Here is a 21,834-nt window from a genome sequence, read left to right as displayed (position 1 = left end):
CTTTTGAGGCCTGTTGGACGAGGAGAATTGAGACCTGCCTGAAGGCCGAAAGGACCGAAACCTCGATTGTACCTTCCGTTGTTGAGGTCTGTTAGGTTTGGACTGGGGTAGGGACGAGTCCTTACCCTTGGATTGTTTAATGATTTCATCCAATTGCTCGCCAAACAGGCGGTCGCCAGAAAACGGCAAACCGGTTAAAAACTTTTTGGAAGCAGAGTCTGCCTTCCATTCACGTAGCCACATGGCCCTGCGGACTGCCACTGAATTAGCGGATGCTACCGCTGTACGGCTCGCAGAGTCCAGTACAGCATTCATGGCGTAGGACGCAAACGCCAACGCCTGAGAGGTTAACGACACAACCTGCGGAGTAGCGGCCCGTGTGACTGCATTAATCTCAGACTGACAAGCTGAGATAGCTTGGAGTGCCCATACGGCTGCAAATGCCGGAGCAAAGGACGCGCCGATAGCCTCATAGATGGATTTCATCAGGAGCTCTATCTGCCTGTCAGTGGCATCCTTGAGTGATGCACCATCTGCCACTGCAACTATGGATCTGGCCGCCAGTCTAGAGACTGGAGGATCCACCTTCGGACACTGAGCCCAACCCTTGACTACGTCAGGGGGGAAGGGATAACGTGTGTCATTAAGGCGCTTAGTAAAGCGCTTATCCGGAAAAGCTCGGTGTTTCTGGACTGCATCTTTGAAGTCGGAGTTATCAAGAAACGCACTCCGTGTACGTTTGGGAAACCTAAAATGAAATTTCTCCTGCTGAGAAGCTGACTCCTCACTCGGAAGTGCTGGAGGAGAAAGATCTAACACCTGATTGATGGACGCTATAAGGTCGTTTACTATGGCGTCCCCTTCAGGCGTATCAAGGTTGAGCGCGGCGTCAGGATCAGAGCCCTGATCTGCCACATCCGCTTCATCTTCCAGAGAGTCCTCATGCTGAGACCCTGAACAGTGTGATGAAGTCGAGGGAAGCTCCCAGCGAGCCCGCTTAGTCGGTCTGGGACTGCGGTCCGTGTCGGAGTCCTCCCCGTGGGACCTATGAGTCGACCCAGGAGCACTTTGCTGCTCCGACCGAGGGGGGCCTGGGGGCAATGAATCAACAGTGCCCGGGGCCTGTGTTACAGGTCTGGACTGCAAAGCTTCTAGTATCTTAGCAGACCATCTATCCATAGACTCAGAAAGTTTGTCAGCGAATACTGCAAACTCTGTCCCTGTCACATGGACAGTGGGGGCCGGTGGTTCCACCTGGGCCGGGGGTCCCACCAGTGGCTGAGACTCCGGCTGAGTGAGTGTCACAGGGGCCGAGCATTGCACACAATGAGGGTAGGTGGAACCTGCAGGTAGCATTGCCGCACATGAGGTACAGGTTGCAAAGTAAGCCTGTGCCTTGGCACCCTTGCTTTTTGCGGACGACATGCTGTTGTCTCCTCTTAGCGTAATCAGAGAGGGTATATAGCCAAAAGCTAATAGTGCGGCCGTACAGAGTAAATGTATACAATATAAGCATATAAATATACACTTCGGCACCCAGGGGGGCCAGCACCCAGTAACAGGTGCGGCTTACCGACGGCCCTCAGCGGTTGTGTGACCACCAGATTCCCTGCCTGGGCCTCCCAGAGCTGTGGAGCTCGGTGTTGTCTCCCCTTTGAAGTTCTCCAGCGTCAGACGTGCTGATAGGAATGGCTGCCAGCGTTCTGAGAGGAGGAGGGAGCCGTGGGCGTGCCTCAGAAAGTGCGGGAATCTGGTGCCCCACGGTGTTCAGTGAGGGGGGAGGAGGATACAAAGTATGCTCCAGCCCTCAGCGCTGACGTCTAGTGCAGCGTCCCGCCCTTACCCCTGACTGGCAGGTCCGGGGGCGGGAGAATGCGGTACTAGGCCGCAAAAGCCGGGGACTAAAGTTATAAGCGCGGCTGGCAAACAAGCGCGGTCAGCGCGGTAGTCCCGGCGCACAAACACACCCAGCAGCTGCTGCAGTGTCCATTACACAGGCACTCTATGCGCCGTCCCCAAGGGGACACAGAGTACCTCATAGGAGCAGGGCCTGTCCCTGACGATACCCGGTCTCCTGTCCAGCAGATTCCCCCAGGGGCTGCGGAGGGAGCACGGTCCCAGTGCCTGGTGACCGGTTAGGATCCCACTTCACCCAGAGCCCCTAAGGGATGGGGAAGGAAAACAGCATGTGGGCTCCAGCCTCTGTACCCGCAATGGGCACCTCAACCTTAACAGCACCGCCGACCAGAGTGGGGTGAGAAGGGAGCATGCTGGGGGCCCTGTTATGGGCCCTCTTTTCTTCCATCCGATAAAGTCAGCAGCTGCTGCTGACTAAAATGTGGAGCTTGCGTGCATGTGCGCCTCCTTCAACACAAAGCAATAAAACTGAGGAGCCCGTGATGCACGGGGGGGGTGTATAGGCAGAGGGGAGGGGTTTACACTTTTAAGTGTAATGCTTTGTGTGGCCTCCGGAGGCAGAAGCTATACACCCAATTGTCTGGGTCTCCCAATGGAGCGACAAAGAAATGTTCTTTAGCAAGGAAGTCATTAGGGGTATTTAAGAGCTGCATACTGATTGTTTCCTTTTGGGGGTAAACAGACCTCCACATTTCATTGCTTCTTCATGCATTTATACCAAGCAGCAGTGAATAATTGGATGTGATATGCAACACTTGCATACTGGTGGTTTCGGGCAGGACCTTGCATCTACAGCTGAATTCTGATGGGTTTCCTGCCGACGCAGTCCCTGCTACATCAGCGTTTGCACCCTCAGAGCTGAAGTCTCCTGCTATTTTCACTACTAGCAGCCAGAGCTGCATTCAAAATTCTGACGCCCACTTGCTCTCAGGCTGCAGGACCACTTAGGCTGGAAACACATCTATGCGAGTAAAATCGGTCCGACTGGGCTGAAAAAAACTCGGCTGATTTTAGTTCACATTAGGTGTGAGTGCAACGCAAGTGCGATGCTTTTTCTGAATAAATTAATGATTTTATTAGCGTGTGTAATGTGTGTGTGTAATGCGTATTTTTTACTATGTCATCTGCCATTCAGCTCTGCTACATGGCCGTTGACAGCAGACACAGACAGAGCCGCACGATCAGAATGAACTCGGGTAAACTTCACCCGACTTCATTGTCATGCTGCGGCTCTGTCTGGGCCGCGTCATGATTAGCGGTCATCTGTGAAGGACTCACCGGCGACCGCTAATCCCCTGAGTGACTGAAGTTAGCAGCCCTCTCTCATACTCACCGTTCTCCGGTGCGGCTCTGCACAGCGTTCACACTGCTGCAGCGGCTTTTACTATTTTGAAAAAGCCGGCCGCTCATTAAACAATCTCGTATTCCCTGCTTTCCCCGCCCACCGGCACCTATGATTGGTTGCAGTGACACGCCCCCACGCTGAGTGACAGCTGTCTCACTGCAACCAATCATAGCAGCCGGTGGGCGGGTCTATACTGTGCAGTGAAACAATTAAATAATTAAAACGGCGTGCGGTCCCCCCCCAATTTTAATATCAGCCAGATAAAGCCATACGGCTGAAGGCTGGAATTCTCAGGATGGGGAGCTCCACGTTATGGGGAGCCCCCCAGCCTATCAGTCAGCAGCCGCCCAGAATTGCCGCATACATTAGATGCGACAGTTCTGGTACTGTACCCGACTCTTCCCGATTTGCCCTGGTGCGTTGGCAAATTGGGGTAATAAGGAGTTAATGGCAGCCCATAGCTGCCACTAAATCCTAGATTAATCATGTCAGGCGTCTCCCCGAGATTCCTTCCATGATTAATCTGTAAGTGACAGTAAATAAACACACACACACCTGAAAAAATCCTTTATTAGAAATAAAAAACAAACATATACCCTGGTTCACCAATTTAATAAGCCCCAAAAAGCCCTCCATGTCCGGCGTAATCCAGGATGGTCCAGCGTCGCTTCCAGCTCTGCTGCATGGAGGTGACCGGAGCTGCAGAAGACACAGCCGCTCCTGTCACCTCCACGCAGCTAATGAAGGGAATAGCGCGATCAGCTGACCTGTCACTGAGGTTACTCGCGGCCACCGCTGTATCCAGTGACAGCGGGTAACCTCAGTGACAGCTCAGCTGATCGCGCTACTCACCTCAGTTGCTGCGTGGAGCTGACAGGAGCGGCGGTGTCTTCAGCAGCTCCGGTCACCTCCATGCAGCAGAGCTGGATGTGACGCTGGAGGTCCGTGGATAACGCCGGACATGGAGGGCTTTTTGGGGCTTATTAAATTGGTGAACCAGGAAATTTGTTTTTTATTTCTAATAAATGATTTTTTCAGGTGTGTGTGTGTGTATTTACTGACACAGATTAATCATGGAAGGAATCTCGGGGAGACGCCTGACATGATTAATCTAGGATTTAGTGGCAGCTATGGGCTGCCATTAACTCCTTATTACCCCGATTTGCCAACGCACCAGGGCAAATCGGGAAGAGCCGGGTACAGTCCCAGAACTGTCGCATCTAATGTATGCGGCAATTCTGGGCGGCTGCTGACTGATATTGTTAGGCTGGGGGGCTCCCCATAACGTGGGGCTCCCCATCCTGAGAATACCAGCCTTCAGCCGTATGGCTTTATCTGGCTGGTATTAAAATAGGGGGGGGACCGCACGCCATTTTTTTTTTTAATTATTTATTTCACTGCACAGTATAGACACGCCCTCCGGCTGCTGTGATTGGTTGCAGTGAGACAGCTGTCACTCAGCGTGGGGGCGTGTCTCACTGCAACCAGGCTGCTGTGATTGGTTGCAGTGAGACAGCTGTCACTCAGCGTGGGGGCGTGTCTCACTGCAACCAATCATAGGCGCCGGTGGGCAGGGAAAGCAGGGAATACGAGATTGTTTAATGAGCGGCTGGCTTTTTCAAAATAGTAAAAGCCACCGCAGCAGTGTGAATGCCGTGCAGCGCTGCGCCGGGGAACGGTGAGTATGAGAGGGGGGGAAAATGACCGACCAGACTGTGAGAGGGACAGAGATAGTGACGGACCGACAGAGAGAGAATAGAGACCGAGAGGGAGAGACCGACTGACAGAGAATAGTGATTGACAGACATTGGGAGACATCACTCGTTTCCAGTGTTTTAGGAAACATGCGAGAAATGTATTTAGAAAATCGGATGTCACTAGGATGGTGTGAGTGCCGGCCCGTGACATCCGATTTTTTTACACGCTCCCATAGACTTGCATTGGAGAGACTCGCAAAAAAGCAGCATGCTGCGATTTTTTTTCTCGGTCCGATTTGGACTGAGAAAAAAATAGCAAATGCGAGCTGAATCATTCACGAACACGTGTCCGATTCCAATGCGAGATTTTCTCACATTGCTCTACTGCGAGAAACTCGCAAGTGAGAAGCAGCCCTAAGGCTAGTTTCACACTTGCGTTAATTACCTTCCGTCACAATCCACCCTTTTGGAAAACAGCAGAATCTGGTAAAGGATTGTCTGGATGACTGATTGTGACAGAAGTACCTGCGTTGCTTCCGCCGGGTAGAAGGAACGCAGCATGTAACGTTTTTTGAGCGGCGGAATCCTTTATTTTTTCACTGGGCAGGGTTTTTTTTTTTTAAAAATCACAGAAACTTTATTTTGTCTCTCGGTGGCCGAACGATCAGCTGAGCGCCCGTCAGCTGGCTTTTGAGAGCGCTCAGCAGAGCGGCCGGCTTTTGAGAGCGCCCAGCAGCCGGCTATTGAGAGCGCTCAGCCGGCTTTTTGAGAGCGCTCAGCTGAGCGCCCGGCGGCCTTTTTGAGAGCGCCCGGCTTTTGAGAGCGCTTGGCTGAGCGGCCGGCTTTTGAGAGCGCTCGGCTGAGCGCCCGGGGGCCGACTTTTTGAGAGCGCTCAGCTGAGCGGCTGGCTTTTGAGAGCGCTTGGCTGAGAGGCCGGCTTTTGAGAGCGCTCAGCTGAGCGGCCGGCTTTTGAGAGCGATCAGCTGAGCGGCCGGCTTTTGAGAGCGATCAGCTGAGCGCCCGGCTTTTGAGAGCGCTTGGCTGAGCGGCCGGCTTTTGAGAACGCTCGGCTGAGCGCCCGGCGGCCGGCTTTTGAGAGCGCTCGGCTGAGCGCCTGGCGGCTGGGTGAGCAGCTGATCGTTCACAATAGTCTGCTGCCGGTAAAACTAAAGAATCTTTCCGTTGTTTTGTACGATCCGCTGCATCTGTTGTGCCACTATATGCAATGCATCCGTCACACAACACAATGCTACGGAAGCCGTCCAACGCAAGTGTGAAAGTAGCCTCATCTGTCTGAAACTCCTATTGTTTCAGGTAGTATTTTTAGATCAAGAACTAGAGAGTAATACATTGGTAGCATACCCAAGCTGCATTCTGATGGTTTCCTCTTAGCACTTGGGCTACACAACACCACATTTTGCGGCTGCTTCATTCAGTCTTTAGACCAAGGACTGAACAGTAATCAGATGTAATATACACTGTTGGCATCTGCACCTGCATTCTGATGGTTTCCAGGATCTCATATCTAACTGCAGCCCCTGATTCTTCGTGCAACATTTATTCCAAGCACTAGTAATTGGATGTGATCTACACCTGCATTCTGATGGTTTCCAGGTTGCAAAATCTCACATCTTACTTTAGCCCAATTCTTCATGCAACATTTATGCCAAGCGGTGACTAGTAGTCTGACATGCGGACAAGCCCTTATACTTACTAGCATTTACCACTGCATTATGATGGCTTCCTTTTGTCACTTGGGCTACACAACCTTACATTTCACTTCTGCTTCACTCAGTTATTATACCAAGCATTGCATAGTAATTGGATGCAGACCTGCATGCTGATGGTTTCCCATTAGCTCTCAGAGACTGGGCAACGTGCATGCTTCTCTACACAGCGATTATACCAAATCTGCTACATGTGAACTCACCTAAACTTTTCTTACTTGAAATATCATCAATGTCCCAACTATAAGGACTCTTAAAGGGACGGCAGCAGCCGGGCCATTACTATGTCCTGGCAGATGTGGTATCCCATTGTGTGTCGAACCAGCGATCTATTACCTTTTAGAGCAATTTCTCACTCTGGCTCATTAGGGCAGGGGGCCGAAATATAAGGTTGTGCGGGAGGGTGTTGAACCCTCACCATTCTATCGCTTTAAGGCCATACACTGTGTAGTGGCCGCTCCAATGTGCTGCAGTCTGGCTCCTATTCACTTCAATGGGAGCCGAGAAAGCCCACAAACAATTAATCAGTAGCAGTGTCGAACTCTCATCGATCCTGGACAACCCCCCATAACTGCCCACCAGGACTTTAGTCAGTAGTCTTAAAAGGAATCTATCAGTAGGTTTTTGCTATTTAATCTAAGAGTAGCATAATGTAGGGGCTGAGAGTCTAATTCTGAAAAATTGTCACTTATTAGACTGTGCTATATCTAATATATAAAGCTGTATGTGTGTATGTATGTCCGGGATTGGCATCTGCACCGTCGCAGCTACCGCCACAAAATTTTGCACACACACATTTCTGGACCCAGAGAGCGTCACAGGCTATGTTTTGAGGGGAAATTTTAACCCCACGCTTTACAGTTATTCACCAAAAAACCTGCCTCCATTAAAGCGAATGGAGCTGGGAGCCACAGTGCAGCCAGAACTTCAGAAGAATGCGCAGCCACGCCCTTATATGGAATGTTGGCGTGTCACAATGCAGCCAGGGAAAGAGGCAGACACAGACAGGGTAAGAAACAGACATAGACAGGGTAATAGACAGATACAAAGAGACAGACTGACAGGGAAAGAGACAGACACAGACAAAGAGACAGAAACAGGGAAAGAAAGGGAAAGACACAGACACGGGGAAAGAGACAGACAGGGAAAGAGACAGAGATAGACAGACAGGGAAAGAGATTAAGAGACGGAGAAAGAGACAGACAGTCAGAGACACACAGGGAAAGAGACAGACAGACAAAGAGAGAGACAGGGATATATTCAGACTGGGAAACAGACAGAGAATGGGAGAGAGACAGTTGCTATCCCGGGTGTTAATACATTCTATTTATACATTCTATCCCGGGAATGTTAATACATTCTATTTTGTTAACAGTTATTAACCCGGGCGAAGCCGGGTAGTAAAGCTAGTTTTCAATAAAATGAGTTTTATCAGCAGGAGATTATCATCACAGGACTAGGTCTCAGGTAGTCTAGCTAATTTGTGTTACCCAGTCCCCACCACTGATTGGAAGCTTCCTGTGTACACTGTCAGCAAGGAGCCAATCAGAGGTGTGGGCGGGGTTATACACAGCTCAGCATTCTAAATCTACAGCAAAACTGCACCAAGCAGCCCAGTAAGTGACACATCGCTGGAATCAGCATCTCTGCCCCTACGTTATGCAGCTCTCAAATGGCAAAAACCTGCTGACAGATTCCCTTTGAAAATTTGCAGTACGGGTGGGCTGAGTAGGTCTGGCAGGTTCTTTTCCAACAGTAAGAAGTGATTACTATTCAACATTTTTTGATCCTTAACCTCCCAATTCTCCCATCCAGGCTCTACCCAGAATAGAAGAGCTGGCCCCCATAATCCCGTATTAAAATAATTTATTGGCTCCACATTACACGGATGTCGCTGCGATACTCCGCCATATCATACACACATAAATAAGACATACTACACACATACAGCGCACTTACTGCAGAGTCCAGACACGGCACGACGGGAGCCATGTGAGCAAAATGTGATGTCTGCTATGTTATCATACCCTGTATCACAGTCTCAGAACAGCGGCGGCCGATCAGTAACCGCCATAGATATGGACCCTGCGCCATAATCGTCCCTTTGTAATATCCACGCCACCACTGCAGATATTAAACATCTTCCCCCTCCAGCAGCTTTGTACTCCTGAGCTATGGATTGCAATGTAGACCACCCTAGGAGGGAGGAGAGGGGGCTTCTCCGCTCTGGAGAGACCCAGCAGAGGTATAGAGAAAAATCTGATTAAGGGTTCACTCACATCTGCATATAAAATCGCATTGTACTTGCCCCAACATTAAAAAATAGGCCAGAGCATATCTGCAAGATTTGGCGCGCAAATCGCAGCATGCTGCGAATCTCACTGATACAAGTCAATGCGTGCGAGAAAAACGCGTAGCACACGGACATGCGTACGCAGCGCGTTTTTAACATCCTATCCCAACATCCGTCTTTTACATCCTACCCCTCTGCATATTCTAAGCTTGCACCCTTTAGTGCCTTTTATGTGGCACTAAAGGGTGTTTAGCCTTGTATTTACCCACAAAATAAATAATTAAAAAAAAAAAAAAAAATGAAGTGGGCCCCCCCCCTTAGTTTTGTCAGCCTGCTAAGATAAAGCAGACAGCTGGAGTCCTCAGCTTTACCATCAAAAACACGTCACTTTAAAACAAAAAACATGAGTTTCCCCCACATTGTATCACCAGTCAAGGTGGTGTCTGGTATTCTCAGGATGGGAAGGTTCATCCCAGCCCAAAAATAGCATTACCCTGCTAGAAACCGCACCAGGGCAACCGGAAACAGTCAGGTACAGTGCCAGAATTGGAGTATCTAATTGATGTGCCACTTCAAGGGCAGCTGTGGGCTGCAATTTTTAGGCTGAGTGGGCCCAATCACCAGCCAAGGTGAAGCTAAAAGCTGGAGTCTGGTATACTCAGGGTGGGAAGGCCCTTCCCAGCCTAAAAATAGCATTACCCCAATTGCTATCTCACCAGGGCAATAGGGAAGAGACTGGTACAGCGCCAGAACTTTAGCATATAATTGATGTGCCACTTCTAGGCAGCTGCGGGCTTCTATTCTTAGGCTGGGAAGGGCCACCATGGGCCTTTCCACCCTAATACCAGCCCCCAGCTGTAGCTTGGATGGTTACAAAAAAAATGAAGGGGGGGGGGGGGCCACATCATTCAAACAGGCAAGGCACTAGAGGGTGCAAGCTTGGAATATGTGGGGGGGGGGGGGACATTATATAAGTGTTTGACCTCTATCATCTAGCTGCACCTTTATCTGCTTGCCTCGTTATTGGTGCAAAGTGTATATAAAATATAGTCTTATGTAAAAGATTGTTAAAAATGGACGCCACACGGAGGCTAGGTGAGGGGGGAAAACCTCACTCATGACATAGGTCACTCAAAGACTGTTTCAGGAGCAACAATGGAGCCAGATTTTACCCGCAGATGTGAGTAAACCCTAAGGTGTATCATAATCTAACAGGAGAACCATCCCTCCACCGCCCCCCGCAATCAGTGCAGGGTCCCGTTATTCTGATCGTCCAGTGCAATCTTCCCAAGAATCTGCTGTTCCAGCTCATTACTCCCCACCGGAAGCTGGAAGAAGTTCATTTCTGCAGCCAATGCCGCCATTGCCGATGGGTCCTGCCCAAATTGCGCTCGGAGCATCATGTCCATCTTTTCCAGTCGCCGTTTTAACCGTTTTGCTTCTCGCTCCCGCACGAGTCGGGCTTGACGTTTCTCCGGCGTCTCATTGGCCCGTTTCATGCGCATCGCCTCGCGGTCTCGTTGCAAGCGCCTCGCTCTCTGTTCGTCGGTCTCCTGCATTCTCTGCTGTCTCTTAGCTTCTCTGTCCCTCATCCGTCTCATCTCTCGTTCCTCGGGGGTCTCGCTGTCTCGTCTGCTCTTCTTGGCAGTACGCTCCCGCTCCAGCCTTTGCATACGGGCCTGCATGGGCTCTTTCTGTCTACGGTTAGCCCACTTGCGTACGGTGGGGGTCTGGGTGGACATCATCTTTCTGTAAGCCACACAGTTATTGCACACAAGTAATACTCCAGCGGGGTAAACAGCATTGAAGTCCATACCGCTGGGGCTTTTGGGGTTGTTCTGATCCCAGCTTTCTGGAGACAAAACCTCTGGCAGCTTTTCACTGGAAAACACATAGGAAACGGAGGAAAAGTTATTATGAGGATTCTACATTTTTAAGTAAGGTATTTTGACCCCTTCAGGACCGAGGATGTACCAGTACGTCCTAAATCATGAAGGGGTGATCACTGCCAATTGCTGCGGTGAGCCCTGCACATATCTGCTGATTTGAACAGCTGACTTGTGCCTCGCAGGCGCAGGTGGATCCGTGATCCACCCATGCCTGTTAGCCCCTTAGATCGCGCTGTCAAAATGTGCCGCAGCCAGGAAATTGCCTTTCCCCGCCGCCATCAGAATCCCTGTGATGTGATCACGAGGAGCCAATGGTAGTAACAGGGTCATGTGAGGATTCCTGTCGCTATCATTACATATTTCCTGTTAGAGCCGGCAGAGCAGCGGCTGTAACAGAAACACAGCATTTCTGCTGATCAGAGCTGTGCAGCTCTGATCAAAAGACATTAATCGGCGATCAGACTGCTGAGCCTTATATACGGGGACTAGTAAAATATAGAAAAAAAAAAAAAAAGTTTAAATTTTTTTAAAAAAAAAAAAAAAAAATTAATGTAAAAGAGTAAAAGTTCAAATCACCCCCATTCGCCCCAGTGAAAATTAAAGGGTTAAAAATTTTTTAAAAAATATACAAATATTTGGTATTGTCGCGCTCATAAACGCCCGATCAAAATATAAAATCAATTAATCTGATCAGTAAACAGTGTAGCAGCAGCAAAAAAAAAAAAAAAAATTCCAAACGCCAAAATTACGTGTTTTTGGTCATCGCAAATTTTGCACAAAATAAAATAACAGGCGATCAAAACGTAGCATCTGCGCAAAAATATACCGTTAAAACCATCAGCTCGAAGCGCAAGAAATAAGCCATCACCGAGCCCCAGATCCCGAAAAATGAGAACGTTACGGGTCGCGGAAAATGGCGCAAAAAGTGTGCCACTTTTTGGGGGACAAACTTCAGAATTTTTTTCACCCCTTAGATCTAAGTAAAGATATACATGTTTAGTGTCTACAAACTCGTATCGACCTCAGGCATCACACCCACACATCAGTTTTACCATATAGTGGACACTGTGACTAAAATATCCCAAAACCAATGCTGCAATTTTTCCACGCTTGGAATTTTTTTGCCGTTTTTCAGTACACAATATGGTAAAACTCATGGTTTCATTTAAATTTACAACTCGGCCTGCAAAAAACAAGCCCTCACATGGAAACATTGACAGAAAAAAAAAAAAAAAAAGTTATGGCTCTTGGAAGAAGGAGAGCAAAAAAAAAACAAAAAAAAAAAAACGAAAACCGGAAAGTCGCCTGGGGATGAAGAAGGGGCTAAGGGATGACTCCGGAGCAGGTCATTTTGGCATCAGCACCTGATGACGTCCCAATGACAGGTACATGTCATCAGAAGGGGGAGGGGGTCTGTGTTTCCAAAAAAAACAAAACAAAAAAAAAAACTTTTTAGATTATCAGTGCTCACCTATTGAAGGTGTCATGGCTGGTGAACTGAGCGCCGCATACAGCACAATTGGAAAGCTGATCATCCGAATGGATCAGTAGATGTCGTCCTAAGGACCCCGGGGAGCTCAGGGCGCGGCCGCACACCGGACACAGGTAGCTTTTGGCGCTCACCACAGCAGCTGTGTGCTGGAGACAAGAAGACATCAATTTTGTGAATAAAGGTAGTCAAGTCTGTTTTGGAGGGGGGGTTCCTTCGGTTGCCAGTAAGGTAAAATGTCCATTTTTGGGGGGCAAAAAATACCAGAATGCTGACATTATGGGGTCCCTAATGGGATAAAGGGGAGCACAAGGACCGTCACCTACCTGATATACGTGAGTTATCAGCTGCTCTTGGCTCTCACAGTCCAGCTGACAAAGGGGGCAAATATAAATTGGAGAATCCAGATGACCGTCAAAAGACTCGGAGCCCTATCAAAGGAGGAAGAAGTGTCAGTGAGAGCCCCCGTTATTTGTGATGTCAGGGGGATCAGCATGTCCTACATATGGTATAAAGTCGTCACGGTGCACTGTATCGCGGGTAACGGGTGCGGCAGCGCTGGTGGAGCGGGGTCACAGGAGGTAGAGGTGGTGGTGGTGAAGCAGGGCGATGCGGCAGGTGTCCCAGATACTCGCTACAGGCGCCAGCAGGAACATCCAGAAACTGTCGGCGGTGCGGACGTCAAAGAAATGGCGCCCAAAGTCGACGCATGCGCAGATTGAGCTATTGGCTCAAAGACGAACCGAGATCTCATCTGCGCATGCGACACCTCCGGGCACCATTTTTATTGGGAGATCAATGGGCCGGAGGCGGCGCATGCGCAGATGAGATCTTGAGCCGAAAGATCCATTGGCGCACATGCTGACTCCGGGCGCTATTATTTGAAGCCCGCACCGCCAACATTTCCAGGATGGCTCCTGCCCTCCTGTCATCACTCTCCACCACCCCTCGGCAATCTAACTTCGGCTTATAAGACGCACCCCTCATTTTCCTCTCAAATTTTTGGGAGGAAAAGTGCGTCTTATAATCCGAAAATAAGGATAAATGATAAACTAAATATAACACTGCTAATTTGTGGATATTCACCTATTGCGGGGTCTCTAGGACATAACTCCCGCGATAGGTGAGGGATCACTATACTCCAATATGTTACCATTACGTTTTCCAGCTCAATATCCCCCCCTGTAACGCCCCTCACCATAGATGCATTTTCGCGTTTCCTTATTCTTTTGCTCACACCGGGTTCATCTTCCTTCTCGGTGTTGTCTTCTTCAGATGACAGCTCATCAATCGTAGTGTCCTCATCGCTGTCGCCTGGAATACGGAAACAATAATGGGGAATCATTAGATCGGTGTGGATCCCCATTGGCAGAAAGGAGGGATTGTGCTTGCCATTTTCACAATATAAGGCAGAAGGAGAAGAATAGAAGATCTGATGACGCCCACCGGGATCGGAGGCAACTCTGATCACAGCAGTGTATCCAGTATCCACACATGACTTCTACACCAGGGGTCCCCAAACTACGGCCCGCGGGCCGCATCCGGCCCCCGGAGGCCATTTACCCGGTCCGTGTCATAATTTCCTTGTGTTATTTCAATTGTAAGCGCACAGGCGCTTACAATTTAAATAACCCGCCGAGCGCGACACAGGAAGTCTTGTTCCTGTGTAGACACTCGGCGCTCGTCGTCTGGACCTAAAATGATCATGTCATGACGCACGACGTGCTCATCTAGGCCTTACAGCCGAAGACAGAGGAGCCGGGACCGCAGCGCGGGAGCGGCTGCAGTGCTAGGTAAAGTCTATTTCTTTGTCGCTCCATTGGGAGACCCAGACAATTAGTTTTTTTTTGGTGTATAGGCTATGCCTCCGGAGGCCGCACAAAGTATTACACAAAAAGTGTAAAGCCCCTCCCCTTCTGCCTATACACACCCTGTGCTCCCACGGGCTCCTCAGTTTTTTGCTTTGTGCGAAGGAGGCAGACATGCACGCATAGCTCCACAGCTTAGTCAGCAGCAGCTGCTGACCATGTCGGATGGAAGAAAAGAGGGCCCTTAACAGGGCCCCCAGCATGCTCCCTTCTCACCCCACTCTTGTCGGCGGTGTTGTTAAGGTTGAGGTATCCATTGCGGGTACGGAGGCTGGAGCCCACATGCTGTTTTCCTTCCCCATCCCCCTTAGGGCTCTGGGTGAAGTGGGATCCTAATCGGTCTCCAGGCACTGAGACCGTGCTCCATCCACAGCTCCTGAGGACTCTGCTGGATAAGGAGCCGAGTGTCGTCAGGGACATGGCCCTGCTACTTTGAGGTACTCTGTGTCCCCGTGGGGACCGCGCACAGCAACACTCCAGCATTGCTGGGTGTGCTAGTGCACCGGGGACCGCGGCGCTGACCGCATTTGTGCCATTACACACTGCAGCGTCGCTGAGTGTGTTAGTGTATGGGGACTACCGCGCTGACCGCCGCTGCCATTGTTATCAACACACTTTCACGAAACACTATCAGGTGCATACCTATGCTTCGGCAGATGCCAGCCTAGGTAGGCGAGTCCTTCAGGCGGCGGTTGCCCACCTGTAGGACGGAGCCGTTTCGGCTCTATTATGAGGTATTATTTACCCACCCAGGGATTGCTTTTGGACGTCCCAATTGTCTGGGTCTCCCAATGGAGCGACAAAGAAGAAGGGAATTTTGTTTACTTACCGTAAATTCCTTTTCTTCTAGCTCCAATTGGGAGACCCAGCACCCGCCCCTGTTTTTTTGTGTACACATGTTGTTCATGTTGAATGGTTTCAGTTCTCCGATATTCCTTCGGATTGAATTTACCTTAAACCAGTTTATAATTTTTTTCCTCCTTCTTGCTTTTGCACCAAAACTGAGGAGCCCGTGGGAGCACGGGGGGTGTATAGGCAGAAGGGGAGGGGCTTTACACTTTTAGTGTAATACTTTGTGCGGCCTCCGGAGGCATAGCCTATACACCAAAAAAAACTAATTGTCTGGGTCTCCCAATTGGAGCTAGAAGAAAAGGAATTTACGGTAAGTAAACAAAATTCCCTTCTTTCACTTGTTTTTACTGGGCATGGAGGAGGATCAGAGAGCTGGATCTATATGGGGGATTGATGGGACCTATATGGGGGAGAGCTGGACATATATGGGGGAGAGACCTGGCCCTATATGAGGGAGACTGCATGGGACCTATATGGGGGAGACTGCATGGGACCTATATGAGGGAAAGAGCTGGACCTATATGGGGGAGACTGCATGGGACCTATATGAGGGAAAGAGCTGGACCTATATGGGGGAGACTGCATGGGACCTATATGGGGGAGACTGCATGGGACCTATATGGGGGAAACTGCATGGGACCTATATGAGGGAAAGAGCTGGACCTATATGGGGGAGACTGCATGGGACCTATATGGGGGAGACTGCATGGGACCTATATGAGGGAAAGAGCTGGACCTATATGGGGGAGACTGCATGGGACCTATATGGGGGAGACTGCATGGGACCTATATGAGGGAAAGAGCTGGACCTATATGAGGGAGACTGCATGGGACCTATATGAGGGAAAGAGCTGGACCTAGATGAGGGAGACTGCATGGGACCTATATGGGGGAGACTGCATGGGACCTATATGAGGGAAAGAGCTGGACCTATATGGGGGAGACTGCATGGGACCTATATGAGGGAAAGAGCTGGACCTATATGAGGGAGACTGCATGGGACCTATATGAGGGAAAGAGCTGGACCTATATGAGGGAGACTGCATGGGACCTATATGGGGGATACTGCATGGGACCTATATGAGGGAAAGAGCTGGACCTATATGGGGGAGACTGCATGGGACCTATATGAGGGAAAGAGCTGGACCTATATGGGGGAGACTGCATGGGCCTATATGAGGGAAAGAGCTGGACCTATATGGGGGAGACTGCATGGGACCTATATGAGGGAAAGAGCTGGACCTATATGGGGGAGACTGCATGGGACCTATATGAGGGAAAGAGCTGGACCTATATGGGGGAGACTGCATGGGCCTATATGAGGGAAAGAGCTGGACCTATATGAGGGAGACTGCATGGGACCTATATGGGGGAAAGAGCTGGCCCTATATGAGGGAGACTGCATGGGACCTATATGGGGGAGACTTCATGGGACCTATATGGGGGAAAGAGCTGGCCCTATATGAGGGAGACTGCATGGGACCTATATGGGGGAGACTGCATGGGACCTATATGAGGGAAAGAGCTGGACCTATATGGGGGAGACTGCATGGGACCTATATGAGGGAAAGAGCTGGACCTATATGGGGGAGACTGCATGGGACCTATATGAGGGAAAGAGCTGGACCTATATGGGGGAGACTGCATGGGACCTATATGAGGGAAAGAGCTGGACCTATATGGGGGAGACTGCATGGGCCTATATGAGGGAAAGAGCTGGACCTATATGAGGGAGACTGCATGGGACCTATATGGGGGAAAGAGCTGGCCCTATATGAGGGAGACTGCATGGGACCTATATGGGGGAGACTTCATGGGACCTATATGGGGGAAAGAGCTGGCCCTATATGAGGGAGACTGCATGGGACCTATATGGGGGAGACTGCATGGGACCTATATGGGGGCAGAGTGCTGGACCTATATGGGGGCAGAGTGCTGGACCTATATGGGGGCAGAGTGCTGGACCTATATGGGGGAGAGAGCTGGACCTATATGGGGGCAGAGTGCTGGACCTATATGGGGGCAGAGTGCTGGACCTATATGGGGGCAGAGTGCTGGACCTATATGGGGGAGAGAGCTGGACCTATAAGGGGGCAGAGTGCTGGACCTATAAGGGGGCAGAGTGCTGGACCTATATGGGGGAGAGAGATGGACCTATATGGGGGCAGAGTGCTGGACCTATATGGGGCAGAGTGCTGGACCTATATGGGGGAGAGAGCTGGACCTATAAGGGGGCAGAGTGCTGGACCTATAAGGGGGAGAGAGCTGGACCTATATGGGGGAGAGAGCTGGACCTATATGGGGGAGAGAGCTGGACCTATATGGGGGAGAGAGCTGGACCTATATGGGGGAGAGAGCTGGACCTATATGGGGGCAGAGTGCTGGACCTATATGGGGCAGAGTGCTGGACCTATATGGGGGAGAGAGCTGGACCTATATGGGGGCAGAGTGCTGGACCTATATGGGGCAGAGTGCTGGACCTATATGGGGCAGAATGCTGGACCTATATGGGGGAGAGAGCTGGACCTATATGGGGGCAGAGAGCTGGACCTATATGGGGGAGAGAGCTGGACCTATATGGGGGCAGAGTGCTGGACCTATATGGGGCAGAGTGCTGGACCTATATGGGGCAGAGTGCTGGACCTATATGGGGCAGAGTGCTGGACCTATATGGGGCAGAGTGCTGGACCTATATGGGGCAGAGTGCTGGACCTATATGGGGGCAGAGAGCTGGACCTATATGGGGGAGAGAGCTGGACCTATATGGGGGCAGAGTGCTGGACCTATTTGCGGGAAGAGAGAAGCATATTTCAGAGGTGCACTGTGCTGTATTTGGGGAGTACAGTGTATGTAAGTGTTATAATCTGAGTACAGTGTGTGTACAGTATTATTGTTGCCATATATTGTTTTTGTAGGGCTGTATATATATCTATTGGTATTTTACTAATGGCAATTTGGAATCCCTAGGAAATAATGACGTCAAAAAAGAGAAAAATTGACTCGGAGTGTAGGATATTCAAGTATTTTCGATTATTTTGAACGTTGTATTTGTTCCTTTTGTTTTACTTTAAAATGAGATACGTGTAGTGTGCAAAGGGATTTTCATAGTTTTTCTTATAGTCCGGCCCTCCAACGGTCTGAGGAACAGTGAACTGGCCCCATGTGTAAAAAGTTTGGGGACCCCTGGTCTACACAGACAGCAGCGGAAACTACAATTTTTGTTTGAGACTTATCGAGATGTAGAATCAGGACTATTTCTTTTCAAGGAAATGCAGTCAAATAATACGACAATCTCCGAAAAAATAGAATAGATAAGACTATTGCACCCGACTCACTGCTACTCGGGTCATTCTGCTCCATCTCTGACACCTCCTGCTTTACAATATCAGTTTTCATCATCGCTTTACACGCTTGTTGCTCCAATCCTGCAAACATGTTCTCCCCTGAGGAAAGAAAAACAATAAAAATACCATTGCACGCATCCCGGGGGTTCACCCATATGTGGAGTGACCTGCCAATCAGGCCGAAACACGGGAATCCCCCCTAAGGATCATGTCTTCCTGTGCCCAGACTTCTCTAATTAGCCCTTTTAAGTTTGTTTTTCCTGAGAAAAGTGCAACTTACAGCTTTGTCTACAGAGTGACTGTTCAAACCATGCACCATCGGCGCGGCCAAACGGCACAATGCACCAACGGCGCGGCCAAACGGCACAGTGCACCATCGGCGCGGCCAAACGGCACAGTGCACCATCGGCGCGGCCAAACGGCACAGCGCACCATCGGCGCGGCCAAACGGCACAGCGCACCATCGGCGCGGCCAAACGGCACAGCGCACCATCGGCGCGGCCAAACGGCACAGCGCACCATCGGCGGGGCCAAACGGCACAGCGCACCATCGGCGCGGCCAAACGGCACAGCGCACCATCGGCGCGGCCAAACAGCACAGCGCACCATCGGCGCGGCCAAACGGCTCAGCGCACCACAGGCGCGCCAAAATGGCTCAGCGCACCGCAGGCGCGCCAAAATGGCTCAGTGCACCACAGGCGCGCCAAAATGGCTCAGCGCACCTTCTTGTTTTCCATCTGCTCCCTTCTAGCTCCAGTCAATCAAGGAAGAGGAAAGCAGAGACAAATGTAAAACAAGTAAGTGGGAAGGTGCAAGGAGCCATGGGTGCGCCTGTGCTTGGTTTGAACAGTCATTTTGTTCCAACAGACTTACAAGCTTTAATGGGTAATAAATATATGCACATGGCGGGTGCAGTTTTGTCTAAACAGCTCCCAAGCATACCAATGTGTCTCATATTCCTGTATATCCCCCACAAGTATGGATAGGAGGGTACTCACAATGTACTTTATTTGGAGTTGTCTGTTTCCTCCGGGACATCTTATGAGAACGGGCTACATCCACGCTGTCCTCCTACACAGAGCGGCTCTGAAATTTGGAGATAAAAAATTACAGGGAAGAAAAATGCAATGTAGAACATGTGCAAAAACAAGGCCAAGGGAAAGTGATAGATTCCACTCATCCAGGCTCAAGGATCAATAGGTCAGACCTCATGGTAATTCCCTTTTCTCCAAGAAGACATGGGCGACCCTTTAAATTCAATTCAAGGGAGCTAGAATTTTTTATCAGGCACAGGAAGGCATGAGGTTCAGATAAGAGGAGTGCAGCTCCTGGGAGTAGGGCCTGCACTGAACATATGAGGAGAGCAGCTCCTGGAGCGGGGCCTGCACTGAATGTATGGAGTGCAGCTCCTGGAGCGGGGCCTGCACTGAATGTATGGAGTGCAGCTCCTGGAGCGGGGCCTGCACTGAATGTATGGAGTGCAGCTCCTGGAGCGGGGCCTGCACTGAATGTATGGAGTGCAGCTCCTGGAGCGGGGCCTGCACTGAATGTATGGAGTGCAGCTCCTGGAGCGGGGCCTGCACTGAATGTATGGAGTGCAGCTCCTGGAGCGGGGCCTGCACTGAATGTATGGAGTGCAGCTCCTGGAGCGGGGCCTGCACTGAATGTATGGAGTGCAGCTCCTGGAGCGGGGCCTGCACTGAATGTATGGAGTGCAGCTCCTGGAGCGGGGCCTGCACTGAATGTATGGAGTGCAGCTCCTGGAGCGGGGCCTGCACTGAATGTATGGAGTGCAGCTCCTGGAGCGGGGCCTGCACTGAATGAATGGAGTGCAGCTCCTGGAGCGGGGCCTGCACTGAATGTATGGAGTGCAGCTCCTGGAGCGGGGCCTGCACTGAATGTATGGAGTGCAGCTCCTGGAGCGGGGCCTGCACTGAATGTATGGAGTGCAGCTCCTGGAGCGGGGCCTGCACTGAATGTATGGAGTGCAGCTCCTGGAGCGGGGCCTGCACTGAATGTATGGAGTGTAGCTCCTGGAGCGGGGCCTGCACTGAATGTATGGAGTGTAGCTCCTAGAGCGGGGTCTGCACTGAATGTAGGGAGTGCAGCTCCTGGAGCGGGGCCTGCACTGAATGTAGGGAGTGCAGCTCCTGGAGCGGGGCCTGCACTGAATGTATGGAGTGCAGCTCCTGGAGCGGGGCCTGCACTGAATGTATGGAGTGCAGCTCCTGGAGCGGGGCCTGCACTGAATGTATGGAGTGCAGCTCCTGGAGCGGGGCCTGCACTGAATGTATGGAGTGCAGCTCCTGGAGCGGGGCCTGCACTGAATGTATGGAGTGCAGCTCCTGGAGCGGGGCCTGCACTGAATGTATGGAGTGCAGCTCCTGGAGCGGGGTCTGCACTGAATGTATGGAGTGCAGCTCCTGGAGCGGGGCCTGCACTGAATGTATGGAGTGCAGCTCCTGGAGCGGGGCCTGCACTGAATGTATGGAGTGCAGCTCCTGGAGCGGGGTCTGCACTGAATGTATGGAGTACAGCTGGGTTTCACACCCATGGTACAGCTCGGGGACGTATGGAGCATGCATGGCGCAGGGCTCCGCGGTCAGCAGGGGGCGCCCCGCACTCTGCATGTCTCCACAGCCCGCTGCATTCATCTCCCCGCTGCAGTGATTACACCGGCAATCCCGGGGGCTGTGTGCCCGGCAGTGCGCTCCGGTGCACGGCCACCCCCCGTACTCACATGCATGATCCCCGGCCCCGGTGCCCGGGCGTTTCCCGGCTCCAGACAGACGGTTAATGCGGCTGCATCTGCTGGAGGGAGCGAGGCCCTCTGATGACGTCATGTGGTCATGTGACCAGGGAGGGGGATAATGGCGTCAGCCATTGTACAGTATTGTACTTGTATATCATCACTCACAAGCCCCTCACACAAGTCATAAAGCTTCTTCTCCATAGTATTCACAATAAAAGCCCCCACAAGTGCCAATAAAAGTGTCCCCCCACTCAGAACTGTACTCTGCGTATGGGAGCAGCGGTGTCATGGCGACGCAGGCGACATATACCCCCCATAAAATTGTCCGCACCCCACACACTAGTAATGTGCCCCCAATCATGGCGCATCGAACCTTGAACCCTTCCAGCCATGTCCGCCCCGCGAGCAGCTAGAGCCAACTACTCATACAATGGCGCCATAATTCGGCCTTACACACCGCTAAAGCCACATTATTTCCTACACGGTGAAAAACATCCAGATTTTCAATCCGAAAACGCTCTCGGTGGCATTTTTTCTGTAATTTTTTTTTCTGTAAATTTTTAAGACTTTTAAAATTAAGTAATGAATAAAACTCCAGCGATTTATGAGGTAAAATCACCTCAAAAACATTAAAATAAACACCCGGGCGTCTTTGCGCCTT

The 21,834-nt window shown here is 50.8% G+C and overlaps 1 protein-coding gene across 1 annotated transcript; it reads right to left on the bottom strand.

The window, feature by feature from the left end:
- Positions 1–8,535: 8,535 nt before the first annotated feature.
- ZNF821 (zinc finger protein 821) lies at positions 8,536–21,259 on the bottom strand. Its single transcript, XM_075325164.1, has 7 exons — positions 21,162–21,259; positions 19,420–19,507; positions 18,413–18,520; positions 13,556–13,671; positions 12,684–12,788; positions 12,340–12,506; positions 8,536–10,860 (listed from the first exon to the last, which is right to left on the bottom strand). Exons 2-7 carry the CDS (start codon positions 19,457–19,459, stop codon positions 10,224–10,226), a joined length of 1,173 nt encoding a protein of 390 aa, XP_075181279.1. The 5' UTR covers positions 19,460–19,507; positions 21,162–21,259; the 3' UTR covers positions 8,536–10,223.
- Between the last annotated feature and the right edge of the window lie 575 nt (positions 21,260–21,834).

The sequence above is a fragment of the Anomaloglossus baeobatrachus genome, chromosome 10 (assembly GCF_048569485.1).
Source record: "Anomaloglossus baeobatrachus isolate aAnoBae1 chromosome 10, aAnoBae1.hap1, whole genome shotgun sequence".
Taxonomy (NCBI): Eukaryota; Metazoa; Chordata; class Amphibia; order Anura; family Aromobatidae; genus Anomaloglossus; species Anomaloglossus baeobatrachus.
This window is presented reverse-complemented; position numbering and strand designations above follow the sequence as displayed.

Excerpts from the sequence above, each read along its gene's own strand:
- ZNF821 (XM_075325164.1), bottom strand. The coding sequence starts at position 19,459 with ATGTCCCGGAGGAAACAGACAACTCCAAATAAAGTACATT. Across the intron at positions 12,789-13,555 it reads AACGCGAAAATGCATCTATG|GGCTCCGAGTCTTTTGACGG; the intron begins GTGAGGGGCGTT and ends CTCCTTTGATAG. Across the intron at positions 10,861-12,339 it reads AGCCATGACACCTTCAATAG|TGAAAAGCTGCCAGAGGTTT; the intron begins GTGAGCACTGAT and ends TGTGTTTTCCAG.